The 12,030-nt window shown below is 44.3% G+C and overlaps 1 protein-coding gene across 1 annotated transcript in view; it reads right to left on the bottom strand.

Moving 5' to 3' along the window:
• Positions 1–588: 588 nt before the first annotated feature.
• ltk (leukocyte receptor tyrosine kinase) overlaps positions 589–12,030 on the bottom strand; it is a 97,219-nt gene continuing 85,777 nt past the window's right edge. The window contains exons 23-32 of the mRNA XM_056295386.1: positions 8,692–8,878; positions 8,364–8,454; positions 7,301–7,365; positions 5,786–5,915; positions 4,902–4,999; positions 4,459–4,551; positions 4,088–4,189; positions 2,322–2,456; positions 1,954–2,044; positions 589–1,689 (exon numbers count right to left, since the gene is read on the bottom strand). Coding sequence (XP_056151361.1) covers positions 589–1,689; positions 1,954–2,044; positions 2,322–2,456; positions 4,088–4,189; positions 4,459–4,551; positions 4,902–4,999; positions 5,786–5,915; positions 7,301–7,365; positions 8,364–8,454; positions 8,692–8,878 — 2,093 coding nt within the window. The remainder of the gene's footprint in view (positions 1,690–1,953; positions 2,045–2,321; positions 2,457–4,087; positions 4,190–4,458; positions 4,552–4,901; positions 5,000–5,785; positions 5,916–7,300; positions 7,366–8,363; positions 8,455–8,691; positions 8,879–12,030) is intronic.

A 12,030-nucleotide genomic window follows, 5' to 3' on the forward strand; every position in this document is an offset into this window, starting at 1 on the left:
TTCAACTGAATATTCACAACAGTTCAACATAACTGCTAAAACATGAAAAATTACAGAAAAAAAATAGGTATACAAGGGGTCAAGCTAATGCAGTTGTTCATGACAGCCATTTTCAGTAGTGCAGACGTGTAGAGGGCTGGTCATGTTCCAGTGTTTGTGTCGATGTCAGTGTCCATGTCAATGTCAACATTAGTGTCAATGTCAGTGTCCTGCTACCAGTGTTCCCGAATTCCAGACAAACTGAGGCTTCAGTTCCAGTGTTGATTTGCAATCACAGTGTTAAGGAGTATTTGGGTCAGAGTTTGCATTTGGTGCATGAATGCATGTGTATATTTTTGTGTTTGTTTGTATGTGTTTGTGTGTGTATGTGTGTTCGTTTGTATCTATATTTGTGTGCGTTCCAGCATTCAAAGAACTCAAATTGTTTGTGTTGCTGCTCCTCCTGCATGGTTTAACCTCTGTGGTCCCCACAGTGCAGCTCCAGTTTCACTTTGTGTTATAGTTGCAGAACCTCTCCATTGAGAGGAGCTCCGAAGAATAATTCAGAGGTCTAATACGAATTAGTATCTAGTTAAGGTAAGTTGTTCCTCAGACAGGGGTGACACTGAGGTCTTCAGACAGAGAAAATCCAGAGTCTCGGTCACGTGTGGGTTTCTCAGCCTTGGTGTGCCTCCTAACATCCTCATGGCCATAGCTGGCGTGGCGCTTCAGCATCAGCTTTGGCATACAGGAAGAGGAGGTATGGAGGCCCAATCCCATGGCAAGCCCAAGGCCAGACCCTGAGGAGAAGCTAGAGGCAGAGCTGGTATTTGTGCTGGCTTCTGGGGTTTTGGGCATCACTAGGGGAAGACTCTCTGCCTCGTAGTTTGGCTCATCATAGGCATAATTGACATTGCCACATGGGAAACTCTGGAGCTTAGCCAGGTCCACTGGGGCTGTTGGACCCCCTGTTGCGGCAGTTCCCGTTGGGTTCTTACGGTTTGACATGTTTGAGGCAGGTTGTGTTGAAGCCAACACAGAAGAAGGTGAGCAGAGACTTGAGGTGCTGAGCTGGGTGCTGTTGGCACCGTCGCACCCTGACTCGGTGCACTCTGATGTTGGGCTGGACGACTGAGAGACCTGGGCGTTGATGGTGGTGCTGATGGAAGACGCAGAACTCGAGAGAGGCATGGATTGGGTGTGAGCGAGGGTTTTTTTCCCCCTGCTGAAGTTTTCTAAGACCCAGGAGCCATAAGTGGGGTTCCACAGGTTCTTGGTCTTGTTCTTCAGCCTCTGGCTTCCTGAAGAGGAACTGTTCCTGGAGCAGGGTTGGTGGTGGAGAGTCTCCGGATGGAGCCAGGAGCTGGTTGTACACACCCCTGCTGCTGACAATGGCAAACTGGAGGCAGGAACAGTCTCGGCCCAAGATGGCTCCAGAGCCTCGTGGTATGAAGTCACTTCCTGGTGTATGTGTTGGTTCCTCTGGAGGAGTAGGCGGGGTTTGGTTGGCTGTGGGGAAAGTAGGGAGGGACTGAGGCTGACAGAAGAGGGGGCTAACTGGGATGACAGGTCCTGGGAACACGAGTGTGATACCAATAGTGGAGTGAGACTGCTGGAGGTGTGGTCAGAAGGACGGATGACTGTGCCACCCTCCTCCTCCATGGTGGGGCTGTACTCCATAGGTAGAGGTGTGTTAATCACATCTGGGTCCTGATAAAGAAAGAGGAGGGTGAAGAGGAGGGTGATAAATGAAAAGAAAATAGAAGGACGCAAAACAGGAGATGGTTGAAAAACAGGTAGGATGGATGGACACAATATAAAAAGTAAGAAATGAAGGCAAGACAGAAGGAAGGAATGGATGAGAGAAGGAGGGAAAGAATAACAATACGATGACAATTCTTATAAGTGAAGGTTAATAATGACAATGTACAGAAGGCAAACTGTGGGTATAAACAAGTATAACAGTCAGTGTACCTGAGTACAGTAGTTGATCCTCTCCAGGATAGTAGAGAAGTTGGGTCTGTGCTCTGGACAATGCTGCCAACACTGAGTCATGATGCGATAGCTACACAGTCGTAAAAGACAGTGTGACACAAAACCAAGGCTGTGCTGTTTAAACCACACAGTAAAAATAATATTCTAAGAAAACGACATTGTCATAAGCATATACTATAATGTAGTATATCATATATGGTTTTTTTTGGTGCCCTTTGTGGTTTTATTAAGTTCCCCAACACTGATTACGAGACACTCAGACAACTCCGTTGAGATCGGAAAAGACATCTCGACTTTATATGAATCTATCACAGCCCATGTCATTAGTAATAGATGTGGGTACTCACACAGGCCCAGGGCAGCCTTTGGGGGGGTCCATCCTGCCCCCGCTGGTGACAAACTCTAGCACCTCCTGGTTTGTCTTACAGGGGTATGGCATGTAGCCCAGGGAGAGGATCTCCCACAGCAGTACTCCAAATGACCTGCAGGGGGAAACGCCGTTCAGGGAAACGGGCGACAGACTGCTCTCAGCCTCTTGATAGTATGAATGCCTGAGTCTCTGGATACAGGTCTGTTTTCACTTCATTATCATTTTGACTTATGTGATCAAAAGTTTTCATTTTATAACAAACACCACAGTAGGAAAATAAGGCAACAGACAATTAAACCAACAGACAACACACAGCAGAAACAATGTTGCATTCAAATCTCAAGTAGGTCATAAGTAAATTAATCGCCTTTTGACTGCTTCATTGCATTTCAATTCTTATGCCATATAAAAACCTATTATGGACTCCACAAGGGATTTCACTGGTACATTCCTCCTCTTTGGCTGAAGCATTGCTAATCAGTAAAATCACCTTTGGCTGAAGAAGGATTTGTAGGCCGCAAAAGCTAAGGATTGAGCTTTGTTGACTTTTAGAAAAAAGCCACTTTATTTTGTCCTTATAGGTTACAATGAAATTGTAGGTTACAATTAAATTTGTTCTCTGCATTAACCCATCTTATTGTATAGGAGTAGTGGGCAGCTGCAGCGCCCGGGGACCAACTCCAGTTCTTCGTTCCATTGCCTTGGTCAGGGGCACAGACTGGAGTATTAACCCTACCATGCATGTCTTTTAGTTGGTGGGAGGAAACTGGAGAACCCCGAGGAAACCCACGCAGACACGGGGAGAACATGCAAACTCTACACAGAAAGGACCTGGGACGGCCAGGGGTTCAAACCCAGGACCTTCTTGCTGTGAGGCAACAATGCTAACCACTGGGCCACTGTGTTTACTGTTGCACCTTCAAGATTTACTATTTTCAGGAGGTTATATATCCAAAGTGATTGCAAAACAGATGTCATGTGTTATCCAAGTTTGTAAAATTGTTTTCGTAGCAGAGGTGCAATCAGTAAATGACATTTTCTGTTGTATTAAAAGGCACAATGTGTAAGTTTATCTACTTAAACAATTAATTAAAAAGAACACATCCACAGAACTGTACAAATATGCAAATCAAAGTATTGCTTCTCACCAAAAACAATAACATTACCTATCTGTTTTTATGTTTTCAACATTTTGGCAGCCCTACAAAAGTTGTTACTTTGTGGTCCACATGGGAATGTATGCGTCAGCAGCCAATTTAATTTGGATCCATCCAAACTAAGAAATTTAATTGGCTGCTAAGGCGTACATTCCCACGTGGGACTCGGCATTGTGTTTGAATTCAAACCACAACAAAAGAGATTTTATAGGGCCATCGGATATTTGAAAACATAAAAAGGATTGGGGTAATCAAAACCAATACTTTAATTTGAATATCTGTACGATTCCCATGGATGTGTTATTTTTATTTGTTTATTTAAGTAGATAAATTTACGTATTGTACCTTTAACTGTAGAGCTTTCATTTTGACTTTGTGAAGAGATGCTGAGTTAGGGGGAGTAAGACATCTAATTCAATTTCTATATATCGAATTACTTGCCTTAACCAATAGTCTTGACCTTGTTCTGTTATTAGATAAACGTTTGTTATGCAGTCTTGTCACTGAGTCTCATTTTCCCAACCTCTATCACATACATGCTCCACATAGCAGATTTTTAGAGCCGTATTTTTTTTTTTGTACACACCATGTATCAGTCTTGCAGGTGAAGATGCCCTCCATGAAGGCTTCAGGTGGCATCCACTTCACCGGCAGCATTGCACGACCACCTTTCCTGTAATAGCTGGCTCTGGGGAGGTAAAGCAGTGCTATTAGTAGAAGGAACGAGTATTTCTTATCAGAGGAGAAGAAGAGGACAGACATATCAGAAGGCCATGAACTCTGTAAGTAAATTTAGAGTCTAGGCCTGCTGAGGTAAACTAGATAGCTTTTTGACTGGCACTCCATTACTATAAATCGATACGATGCTGCCTAGACTCCTGTCCCGTTGAGACTCCAAACACATAAATCATTCTCAATTTTGTCACAGTATGACATTTGGAGATTAAGTATGCACACCTATATATGTCCCGGGCCATGCCAAAATCTCCTATTTTGGCAACTCTGTCTGGTCCAGGGCAGGTCAGCAGGCAATTCCTGGCAGCAATGTCTCTGAAATACACAACGTGTCATGTAGCTCAACTATGGAGGCACAGTTTTCAGAAACATCAATAAATTCGCTGCATGATAATAAAAAGTGCTTTGGTCATTGCATCAACAGTATCTCTCTGCTCTCACGTCAAACATCCTTTCAGCCAGAAAAAAGCGCACTTGGTAATGCTTCTATCAACTAAATATAGATGGCTTTGCTGTAGAGCACTTTATGAACCATTCTGGCCATTCTCCCAATACAAATACAAAATGGAGACTGTAGTGCCGTGGCTGGCAGGCAAACTGCCTCCATTGTAGCACTGGCAATAAATGTTGTTTTGAGCTGTAAAAAGCAAGGTGTGACTCTGAACCTATGTATGAAGTGGTTCTCTTCCAGATAGCGACAGCCAAAAGCAATGTCTCTGGCCATGTGCAGCAGCTCCAGCATGGTGAGAGAGGAGGTCTGGCCCTGGGTACAGTGCAGCATACGGAAATGCAGTTCATACAGGCACACAATACAAGCAGTATAACTCTACATACATTTGTCAATACTGAATAAATCCTGGACTAACACAAGAATAGATTATTGAATATGAGAACTGTTATTCATGCTATTCAAAGGGAGAAAATGGGGGGGGGGCAGAAAAAAAACTTATTCAGTGCACTAACTTTTTTTTTAAAATAAATTTATTTCTGATTTTTCCCTTTTTTCTCCCAATTTAGTGGCCAATTGATCCCTATTTTAATTCAAACACCCACCCTCGTATTGCATGCGTTCGCCAACTGCATCTCTCCGGCCGGCAGTCTCGAAGGAAAGCGCCTCCCCACTTTCGTGACAAGGCGAATCCAAGCCGAACCACTGTTTTTCCGACACACACAGAGACGCATTCACATGACGAACACAAGCCGACTCCGCCCCCCTCCCGAAGACAGCGTTGCCAATGATTGCTGCTTCATCGAGTCCGGCCATAGTCGGATCTGACGAGACCGGGGCGCGAACCCCAGTCCCCAGTGGGCAACTGCATCGACACCAAGCCGATGCTTAGACCGCTACGCCACCGCGGACTCCGTGCACTAACTTTTTAACCTTTTTCAAATAAAGAGCTCGTGAACTCATTACAGTTATCTGGTGCCAAAATAATGCCAGAAGAAAATTCACATGTATAGGCACGCACACACGCACGCACGCACGCACACACACACACACACACTCTCACTCGTGCACAGATACACACACAACACAAGGCAGACATACAGCTCGAGGCCTGTTTTGTCTGAGGAAGGTCTTCATATCTCCTCCAGTCATTAGCTCCAGCAGGATGAAGCGGGGCAGAATGTGCAGACTGACTCCGATGCAGCGCACTATGTTCTGATGGCTGAACTTACTGTGGAAATAAAAAAAGAGAACAATACATTGATTGACAGATCTACCTACACCTTTGGGAGCACAACATGCAGTTGTGTTTATGTCTGTGTGCTTGGTGAAGTAGCGCGGGCCCACATTATTTATGTCTTTCACGCTGCTTGTCATACAGTGGTTTGTGTGTTAGAGAGTGTGTGTGTGTAAGTGTATAGTATGTGTGTATTTGTTTCAGAGTCGGTATCTCCTTTTATGAGGCAGATACGTTTACACAAACTAGAAACCAGGTCAGCTGCTCACATGAAACACATGCACGCAATGTTTGAATGGCAGACAAAACATCAGCAAAGTCTTTGCATGTTCCTGGTATGTGTCTGGATTCTTGCATTCTCGATGCTACTGATACAACTAGCACTGACAGACAATGGTTTGGAGCAGATGTGGTAAAAAAAACAAAAAAACAAAACAAAAGATGAGGGAACAGTAAACCAGACATTAACCCAACACAGGACTCAGTTTTGATGTGTGGTAGGCCTGTTACCTGGGCAAGGATTAAACGTTATCTTCCGAAAAGATTCTCCAAAATTTATCACACAAACCCTTAACAGATGTGTGGGGATGAGAGATGTTAGTGTGTGTGAGAAATGTTCTAAGTACTCATCACTTCATTCATAAACAAAAAAATTTTTGGATTACAATCCTATGCTTAAATTAGCATCACAAGCTTGAAAAAGGCTGCACGCTCACGGATGTGCCTGGACGCTCTTAATAATCAAGACACTAGTATAATAAGGTGGGCCCGCTCATGGCCTTTGAGTTACCTGCCACGTATTGGAGCGGTATGCTGATGGTTCTGAGTCTGCTTGAAACCGGCAGTCATCAGACATGCACACGCTTGCACATGAACACATAGCAGCACGTTCACATCAGCAGGGTGGATTAGCGAACCATTACCATTACAAAAGACAGCTGTGTGCGTGGTTGTGTTTGTGGTAGTGATGGTGTGTTTGTGTGTGTGGTGTGCATTTATGAGAGCTTGTGTGTGTGTGTGTGTGTGTGTGGTGGTGTGCGTGATATGGATGGTGATGATTGTTGGCAAAAAAAAGCCACCCAATGAGAAGAATATGTCTTGCTGATTAGCAAGCGGAATGAACTGACTGACGGTATGAACATGTTTGTTTATGTATTGTCTGGTGTGTCGCCAGCCTCGCACACATGGGAAATGCTGGCCTGAGGTTTACACCACGATAATGGTGTCGTCAAGAGCACACCATGTATGCACCGTGAGAAATTATGTGTGGGGTTTGATGTAAGCGTATAATACGATGCCTGAGAGGCAATGCAAGGTACAGAGGAAGTGCATGGCTGAAGCATGTGCCCTGGTGTCTAGTGTGTGCCAGCTCCATGCACCTCATAATCAGCGCCTCCATCAGGAAATCCATCTCATCCTGCTCAGAGCAGATTTCCGGGAGTGTCTGTGGAGCAGAGAGAAACCGACAGGCAGTAAGGGAGGTGCATGTGTGTGTGTGTGTGTGTGAGTGAGTGAGAGACAGAGAGTTTACAGATGTAAGACAGAGGTCAGGGCTAATCAGCAGTCTATTGTAAAGCCAGCAGACCCATGTGGAGATAAATGTGCACTGGAGTCCTCTGCTGATTTTCAACAGATTTCACTTTTTACCTAACATTAGACTTTGCAGTAGAATTGTGCAAAGTTCTCTAAGGGTAAATGACTGATTAAATGAGTGAAACAATGAATAATTTGAGCCCAGCGCTCCATTTTGCTGTGTGGTAGGGTGTGGTTTGGCATTGGCTGGAAGTGGAGAGACGGAGCGCGGTTTGTGGGAGAGCAGACGTTTCTGATAGCAGGCCTCAGATGTGCCTAAGTGACAGTCTGCCTCATATACTGCAGTGAAGCTGGGTCCTGGACTGACTGACACTGATGTGGACACAGGTGAACACAGCACAAGAGACACAGAAAGGGAGTCACACAACCGCTTTGAACACTCTGAAAGGAGAGAGCGTGGCTTCGGCTCCAGCACCAGAACGTCCGTGAGTGAGTGAGAGACATTGTTAAATAAAAAAGCCCATGTAACCCACCTAAACCTCTGTCCTCCTTCCGTCAAACCCTTCCAGTGGCATAATCATTTGCCACATGCTGTCATAAAGGATTTTGTATAACTATGAAAATTTTGTAATGTGCGGCATTATGCTTATTTCACAATACACCACCACGTTATATTTTCTTCTTGGAAAATCAGATCAGTGCAATCATGGGTCCAACTAAAAGCATTAGAACAGCTTGTCATGTGAAATGCAAGCTGAGAGCGTGACCTTTTCATCACGGCAATGAGATCTCCCCCTCGGGATTTTGTTTATTGGATAAGATGTGATGAATATAAGTCCGGGACGAGGTGCTCGGTTCTGGCGTGTAGGTGTAAGTTGTCACCCTGTGTGTATGAGTGTGTGAGCTGACCTTTATGGCCACCTGCATGGCTGTGTTGTCCCCACACATCCCTAGAATCTGTCCCTCGTAAACCTCACCAAATGCACCGTGGCCAAGAGCCCTGAAACAAAACGGCAAAAAAAATTTTTTTTAAATCAATGCTTAATTTCGTTCTGAGCAGGGGTTACATAACAGCATGCCTAAGTGTATTTATGCTTTTAAGTTTGTCCCGCGTGTTTGCATGCCCCCCCTTCCACCACTCATACAGACTGAAATAGAACTGGCACAGAAAACCAACAGAGCCCACAACCTAAACCCTGCCTGTGCACGGGGGTTTTCTTGCCAGAGTTTGCCATACCTAAGAAGCGTGATGTTCTTACGCGGCACTTCCTTGAGGTCACTGAGTGACACAGCCTTCCCCGCAAAGCAGTAGTTAGGATTGTAGTCGGTCATGATGGTGGAGGAACGGATTTTGCTAAGTTTGTACTCTGGACTCTGTAGACGTACCCTCACAGCATGGAGTTGGTTCTTCTTACGATAGTAAACTAGAGAGAAAGAGAAAAAAAGAGAAACACATCTCAATTCACTTTGTAGTCTTCGAAACTTTTTTTTTAATGTTTATAAAAAACATTAACCTTCTAACTGCAACTAAGACCCTGGACCTGCACGTAAGCTCAGAGGGAAACATCCTGACAATCTGCCACTGTAGGAGCGGTAACCCAAGGAGGGGTCAATCAGGAGCACAATGGTAATTACTTTTGAATGTACAATAAGAAAATCATGTTGCCATTATGATGCTCTAGTATGTGAGTTTACATGTTGGAATTCTTTACCAGCAATTGAGAAATCAAAAGTTAAACTGGGTTTGAACTTTTGTTTGAACCATCTTTTTGCCCACTAGCTCCCTGACATTCATTCCAGATGTGTAGATTGATACACGTTCAATCTGACCGTGATTTCTGGACGCATGGGGAGGAATCCTTCTGCACGCAAACGCAAAGATATGTCTGATACAGAGCAACTGCAGTCCTCTCCTTGGTTACTGCTCCTATACTATCTGTGCTGGTGGGTTCGGACTCACCCTCCGTGGAGGCGGCCCACATCCCCGATGCAGGTTGGTAGTCTGCCAGGGAGGGGCACTGCGTGCAGGTAAGAGGTGCCGTCGAGCCATCGCCCGGTGCAGACGCTAGGGACTAGGGTGGGCAGGCCAGGTGAGACAGAGGAGGAGGAAGTGGAGGAGGAATTGGGGGAGGAGGAGGAGAAGGAGGGGGAAGGAGGAGGAAATGGGGGCGCCCAGGGAACAGACTACCTCCCTGCATGGGGGAGAGCTCAGGTGGAGAAACACTGTTAACCTGTAGGCTGCGTGTGCGTGCGTGCGTGTGTGTGTGTGTGTGTGTGTGTGTGTGTGTGTGTGGTTGTTGGTGCCTGTATGCAGTTTTTTTTGCACATATGTGCATGAATATATGGTGGAATTGCATGTAAACAAGGACTGGGTGGCTACACCATGTTGCTACAGTGTGCATAAAATAAAGTCACTTTGGCATGTAAAATCATATGAGCTGACATTTAAGTTTGACTCTGCAGGCTACTGCTGTCACAAGATGAATAGCCTTTGGATAGCAAACTCTCCGCGATTTCTTTTAATTCTGTGTGTGTGTGTGTGTGTGTGTGTGTGTGTGTGTGTGTGTGTGTGTGTGTGTGTGTGTGTGTGTGTGTGTGTGTGTGTCTTGTGTTTGTGTGTGTTCCAGCATCCTAAGAAATGAAACTGTGCCAGCCTATGTGTATATGTTGTATGCATATTTGCACTGGCATTATCAGCCCTAGATAGCTGTGCATGAACACAAGAGCTCTAACGCCTTTGTCTGAGTGTGAGGAGAGTTTCGTGCACGCAGCTACACAGTTATGGTATTCAGCAAACCATCCTTTTGTTACTAATGGATTTATTCAATACTGGCAAATCCACACAAGAGATACACTGAATACAGTTAGTGCACACAGGTCAAACTTAAAAGCGCATCAGTGATCAACTGTAAACGGAGGTGGCAACCAGTATCCTGTAATGACTGATACATGTTTGTTAAAGGCTCCAGACTATTATCCATGGACTATTATTCATGGACAGACTATCATTTCAGACAGTTAAAACCAGCAGTTGTTTGCTTATGAGTTGTTGTGAACAGCTGACTTATCCTTAACAAATGCAATTACAAAACTGCTGATAAAAGAAAACGACTATCTATCTCAAATTTTATGTAGGCTGACTTACAATTTTCTGGAATGTTGTTCCACTTGGCTTTTTGAAAAATGTATCTGCGCTTTTGCAAAAAAAAAAAAATCCCACTTGCTTATTGAGCACCAAACTATTTGGTAAGACATTTGTTCTATATAAGATCGTACTAACACTATACGCCTTCTCCACTGTGAGTAGTTGTCCGTTTCAAAGCCTGGCACACTCATCACTGTAATAAAAACAATGTTGCTCCATAATCTCACTTAACAACCTACGTATCTTCTCCCTCAAATGGGAAAATGACCAAATGGGAGTCTTGTTTAGATTGCAAGATATACATGGTCACTGAGTAGAAAATATCAAATTATAACAGTTTTTTAACATATTGCTTTGCTTAAACAGTTACGAAGGAACCTCGGCTGTGCAATAATGCATTTTGTACACTAATATTAGCAAACACAACAGATATTACTATTATATCATATGGTGCCTACTATTAGCATACATTTACCAAAAAAAAAAAAAACCTAGCTGATATACGGTTAGAAACTGCTTGTCTGGTTTAACAAAATAAACCGTCAATTAAATTACCACAGCGAGTGGTGCTTTGAACCCTTTTCTGGTCTGCTGTATATTAAATGCAATATCGTCAGTCCAGCGTGTGTATTGGGTATCAAAATACCTAGAGCTGCTTTTGCTATATGTAATCTTCATGACAATACACAAGCCCAGAAAACATAATTGATATTTCATAGAAAGGCAGTGCTGTACAGATCCCGAAAACTGTGGGAAAGGGAGTCGGCCATGATTGAATTCCACTTGATATTCAGCGCTGTCAACCTCAGGGAGTTAAAGGAAGTGAGGTTGAGGGGAATTTGAAGAGAAAGTGGGTGGCAGAGAGAGAGAGAGAGAGAGAGAGAGAGAGAGAGAGAGAGAGAGAGAGAGAGAGAGAGAGAGAGAGAGAGAGAGAGAGAGAGAGAGAGAGGGTGTGAGTAAGAATGAGAGAAGAAGAGAGAATGAAAGCGAGACAGAGGGGGTGAGTAAGAATGAGAGAAGAAGAGAGGGGGGTGTGAGTTAGAATGAGAGAGAGAAGAGAAAGAGAGAGAGGGGGTGTGAGTAAGATTGGGAGAGAGAAGAGAGAATACGAGGGAGAGAGAGAGAGGGTGTGAGTGAGTAAGGATGAGATAGCGACAGGAGATAATGAGAGGGAGAGAGAGACAGAGCGAGCGAGCGAGGGTAAGAACGAGAAAGAGACAGAAGAGAGAGCAAGAGAGGGAGGAAGAGAATCTGCCATGCTTAAACTCCTCAACAAGCACTGGGTGGAGGATTAGTGGGAAGGTTGAAATCACAGGTTCCCTTCCTCTTTTTCTGCAGCAGATGGTTGTCAAAAGGTGCAAAAACAGTAACACTAGTGGAATAATCCCTCACCATCCTAAATTGCTGCAAAGCCATACGTAGTCATTAATA

The sequence above is a fragment of the Lampris incognitus genome, chromosome 16, assembly GCF_029633865.1.
Source record: "Lampris incognitus isolate fLamInc1 chromosome 16, fLamInc1.hap2, whole genome shotgun sequence".
NCBI lineage: Eukaryota > Metazoa > Chordata > Actinopteri > Lampriformes > Lampridae > Lampris > Lampris incognitus.